At 56.6% G+C, this 4,927-nt stretch overlaps 2 protein-coding genes across 2 annotated transcripts in view; one reads left to right on the forward strand and one right to left on the reverse strand.

The window, feature by feature from the left end:
• The window catches only part of PTSG_06999 (uncharacterized protein), a 3,734-nt gene extending 165 nt beyond the window's left edge, over positions 1 to 3,569 (forward strand). Inside the window, exon 2 of the mRNA XM_004992350.1 lies at positions 170 to 3,569. Coding sequence (XP_004992407.1) covers positions 180 to 2,486 — 2,307 coding nt within the window. The 5' untranslated portion in view covers positions 170 to 179 and the 3' untranslated portion in view covers positions 2,487 to 3,569. The remainder of the gene's footprint in view (positions 1 to 169) is intronic.
• The window catches only part of PTSG_07000 (uncharacterized protein), a gene marked incomplete at its 5' end in the record, with an annotated part of 5,730 nt that continues 3,494 nt past the window's right edge, over positions 2,692 to 4,927 (reverse strand). The window contains 7 exons of the mRNA XM_004992351.1: positions 2,692 to 2,939; positions 3,073 to 3,517; positions 3,706 to 3,767; positions 3,934 to 3,969; positions 4,095 to 4,157; positions 4,300 to 4,369; positions 4,527 to 4,663. Of these exons, the coding sequence (XP_004992408.1) occupies positions 2,871 to 2,939; positions 3,073 to 3,517; positions 3,706 to 3,767; positions 3,934 to 3,969; positions 4,095 to 4,157; positions 4,300 to 4,369; positions 4,527 to 4,663 (882 nt within the window). The 3' untranslated portion in view covers positions 2,692 to 2,870. The remainder of the gene's footprint in view (positions 2,940 to 3,072; positions 3,518 to 3,705; positions 3,768 to 3,933; positions 3,970 to 4,094; positions 4,158 to 4,299; positions 4,370 to 4,526; positions 4,664 to 4,927) is intronic.

Consider the following 4,927-nt stretch of genomic DNA (forward strand, 5'->3'; position numbering starts at 1 on the left):
GTGTCTCCGTATCACTGCGTCTGTGTCTGTGTGCCATCGTCACCGCCCTGCCGTCACCTTCCCTCCTTCCCCCCCCTTCCTCCCTTCCTCCTCCTCCCTCACAATCACTCACCAAGCAGCTCACCACCCCGCCCCAACCAACGCCCATTTCTCCACGTGCCACACGAAGACACCAGGTCATGGAATCCACCACGTCCCTGTCCTGCTGGACGCAGGTTGCGCAGTACTTGGTGTCGTCCTTCTCCCCCACCTCCGCCGCCACTTTCGACTATGATCTGAGGGATGTGCCTTACTCGATGCATATGGTGCTCCCAAACTTGAGCCGGCGTGGCAACACCCGCGCCTTCTTCAACCTGATGCTGACGTGTCGACAGCTGTACCACGACTTGCCGTGGGCCGTGCCAAAGTGGTGCCTCGTCGACATGCTTGAAGTCCAAGCAAGTGCAGGGACGTGGCACTGGCTCGACACATTCCGCAAAGGAGGAGTGCCCTCCCTGCCCTTGCCTTGCTCGCGCGGCGATGCTGACGCTGCTGATGGCTCCGCGCAGTCGACGTGGCTGGAGGGGCGCTTCCTGGCATACTGCTGGCTCGGTGTGACTTGGGACAGCGAGTGCCCTTTTCTCCTGAAAAAGATGGCTTCGCCTCCAACCACATCACACTTCTGGCACAAGTTTGCTCGCTGCGGCCGCTTGTACTTTGATGGCCTGGACAAGGTGGAGGAATGGGCTGCCCGCACCCTAGAACTAGAACAACCGGGCGACGACGCGCATGGATGGCTCGGCAAAGACACCAAGGATTGCGTCGCGCCTCGTCCAGAGGTCGATGCAGACACGGCAAGGTCGGTCGCGGCAACGCACGACCCTCTCGAACAACAACAACAGCAGCAACAACAACAACAACAACAACAACAACAACAACAACAACAACAACAACAACAACAACAACAGCACCAGCACCACCAGCACCAGCACCACCAGCAGCAACCCTGTCGTCCGGCACTTTTCACAATGCATGCGGATATAAAGGGTCAGCGTGGTGCAGATCGCTTTGATCGAGTGCGTACGACGCTCCTGGCTGGGGTGCGCGGTGGCAAGGTGGTGTTGCAGTTTCAGCAATACGGACCACCCTTGCGAGAGCGGCATGTGGTGTCGCTCGTGGCATTGAATATCGACAGGCTGAATATCAACGCCACTGACGACACAGTGATCAACAAGCTGTCGCTTCGTAACGTGCGCCACATGCAGCTGGTGTCAAGAGTGAAGCCCCGTACCGTCACCAGTGACTGGCAGAGTGTACAAAGCTTCGAGTTGCATCGCATTGCGAGCACGTGTGACGTCAGCTCCCTCGTGGGCATCCCATGTGTGGACGTGTCACTGTTAAGCAACAGCTTGACAGCTTCTCCTCCTGACCCCATCAACAGCTCTGTCAATGCCATGATCGAGGCTGCAACGGACGGCGTGAAGCTCGCTTTCCTGTCCTTGTTAGCCGACATCACCATCCAAGCGAGGCGCGTTCGCCTCGACCACATGCAGAGCGTTCCAGACCAGCTGCACCTGCCAAATACCACGTACATTGAGCTGCTGGCTCGCTCCGGTGTGAAGCAGTTCACGTGTCCTGCTCGACTACAGCGCCTGGTGATCGACGAAGTCATGGGCAGCCCCCCTGCCATCCCAGACTTTGAGCACGCCGCAGAGGTGCGGCTCAACCTGCGCCACGCGCTCACGCGGGACCAGCTCTCCTCCCTTGGCCGTCGCGTCGCCATGCTCGTGCTTGCTGGCAACACTGTGTCGAGCATGCAGCACGTGGCAGCCATCCCACGCTCCGTGTACGTGTGCTTGGAGGATGTCCACGTTGAGGGAATGGTGCCACCGTGTGTGCGGGAGCTGAGGGCACGCATGCGGGGTGACATGTCCGCCAGCGCTGTGGCCTCCGTGCCACGTCTGCACGTGATTGGACAAGCCGGGGTGAGAGGACCCGTGCCGTGCATGCATGACTGCCACCTGCTCTCGGAGAGAAAAGGGGGCGCGACCTGCCTCGAGCACCTGGCTATTGACGGGGAAATCAGCAATTGCGACCACCTTGCGCTCCGCCGCTGTCGTGGATCCGTTGCCGTTGCATCAATCGGTTCATTCGCTGCCATCGCAGCGTGCGTGGGGGTGGACATGACGGCCGGGACAGGGGATGAATGCGTAACGAGGACAGACGAGGAGAAGAAGAGGCAGGAGCAGAAGCGGCTTCTCTACTTGACGCGCGTGCGGGACGTTGCTAGCTGCGAGCTTATCGACTGCACGATCCGCGACTTTTCTCGTTTCCGGGGCGTGCAGCGGCTTGTTCTGGATGAGTGTAGGTTCGACAGCCTCGACAATCTCCCGCCAATCCCTTGTCTCGTCGTGCGTGCATGCAACACCAGCGACTACATCCGATGGCCAGACGCGGTCTTTGTCCAGCGAACAGTTGACGACATACGACGGCGGCTCGGTGGTTAGGGAGTTTGTGCCTGTGTGCGTGTGTGTGTGTGTGTTTGTGTGTGTGCGTGCTAGTTTGTGTGCGTGTATGTGTGGAATGAGTGTGTGTGTGTGCGCGCTCTTCGGGCCTCTCCTTTCTCAGCACCCGCCTTATTCCAAGGCAAGTCCAAGTAGGAACAAAAGGCCAGAGCGACACAAGTTGCCAACTGTCATACTCTTTGCTCAAGCCGGTTGTTGTTGCTGCGTTCATGTGTATCAATCAATCACACCAAGAAGAGAACTAGGCAGCAGGCCGACAACTCGCTTTGCAGCAGTAGAAACAGCAACACAGGGATACAAGGAACACACGGCGCAATACAGTCGAAGAACTCAGGACGCAACATCATGCAACGGTGCTCGCTCGGGTTACTTGCCATGGCACTTCTTGTACTTGCGCCCGCTGCCACACGGGCAAGGGTCGTTCCGACCAATCCTCTGAGGTTTCGTAGCGTGCAATCATGACAGCGCACAAGGCAAACGCAAACGAGAGTGAGTTGCCATATCTTCACAAACGGCGCCACCACCTCCTCCCCGCTTCCCTCTAACCCCCTCGCTTCCTCTTGCACACCTTGGCTGCCGGCGCTTTGGCTGACGACGACGACGACGACGACGACTTGCGGGCAGTGCCATTTCCACCAGCTTTCTTCTGTTGCTTCTGCTGCTGCGGCTGTTGCTTCGTCTTGGGCCGTGGCTCACCCGTTCCCCGCTGCTGCTGCTGCTTCTGCTTCTGTTGCTGCTGCTGCTGCTGCTCTACTAGCGTGGTGTCTTTGTCCTTCTCCTTCTCCTCCTTCGTAGGCGAGGCTTCGCTCTCCCTTGTGTCATTGGTGGTTTGCGTCTTCTGTTGTGTTGGTTCTGCCTGTGTTGGTGTCTCTGCTGTTGCACCGACATCATCAACTTTGCCTGCCTCATCACCATCGTTATCATCATCAGCGTCGCTTGCTTCACCTGTCCTCTGCGTTGCAGCATCGGCGGGTGGCGGAGGTGGGCTGTCGCCATACTTGTCTTTGAAGCACCTGCATTTCCGCACAGGGTGAGACAGCGTGCGTGTTTGTGCGAGCGTGTGCGTGCGTGAGTAAGCCTGACAGGCTGGCTGTGCACACTGTCGTGCGTGTTGGTACAGCCGAGTGCTGCGAGTACGCATTGAATCAGAGCACATGGCCATGTGAGTGCATGTATTTCTTCCAGGCCCGAGTGAACGCACTTTGAGCAGTAGCCGTGCGTTGCCGGCGAGCCAAAGAATCCACACCCCGCAACACACATACCCTTGCACGCACACGTGATGAGGGTAGGCATCAACGTGGAATGAGTACGTGCGAGGGCCGAAATAACGCATGAGACAAACCCCCAACGGTAACACGGACGACAAATGCCACTCATTGACACAACACAGCACATTTCAGCGTTACATTTGGAAACTGAGACCACTCACAGCTGGCGGTGCAGCTGGTGACGACGTTGTTGTGCTCTGCAAGGCCAGTGGAATGGCGAAAGAATAAGTAAGTGAAGCCAATCTCTCTCTCTCTCTCACTCACAATCACACGCAATCACAAATACGCACGCACGTACACACCACAAGCAACTCTAGGGCACCTTTTCAAACTGAAGGAGGGGCAATCGCAAGGGCAGGTTGGGGTGGCGGCGCTTGTAGAACAACTGATGCAATGGGGATGATGGTTACGAGTGCACAAGGTCATGAGAAACAAGTCACAGTGAAGACAAAGACAGACGGACAGATAAACAGACAGACAGATAAACAGACAAACGAAACTGACAGCCATCCCCAACGCACACCAACCATGTATGGGTTGACATTTGGAATGACGTTGCGTTCAACCTCCTGCACTTTGCTGTCGTCGTACAGGCGCCTGGCAGTCAGAAACAACACAGCATCAGCAGTTGGTAGCGGCATATGGTGATACAGATGAAGAGAATATGCGATGGAAAAATTGTGTTGATACAGCAAGTGGAACACACACACGCACACACACGCACACACACACACACACGCACACACACACACACCAGACGCCGTCGCTGCCTTTGATGAGGGCGACGTAATGGCCAAAGGAAGTGAGGTTGTACATGTCCAAATGAATGAGAATGGCATAGAGATCATACTCCAGTCCATCTGTGTCACGCGTCCCAGGCGTCATAAAGTTCTGGTGGAGGCATAGCCGACAGCAATCGGTTGCATGCATGCGTGAGCATGGGGTGATAAGGGAGGGGGTGTAAATGGGGCACGCAAGCAAGCAAGCACATACACACTCACACACACACACACACACACACACACACACACACACACACGACACACACCACACACACACGCGAGTTTTGGCGATCCAACCATCACAGTGCCCGTCTTGTCAAGCACGGCCTGTGAGGAGGCAGAATTGTGAGTGTGTGAGAGAGCGTGTGTGTAT

Source organism: Salpingoeca rosetta, assembly GCF_000188695.1.
Source record: "Salpingoeca rosetta unplaced genomic scaffold supercont1.16, whole genome shotgun sequence".
In the NCBI taxonomy this organism is placed as follows: Eukaryota; class Choanoflagellata; order Craspedida; family Salpingoecidae; genus Salpingoeca; species Salpingoeca rosetta.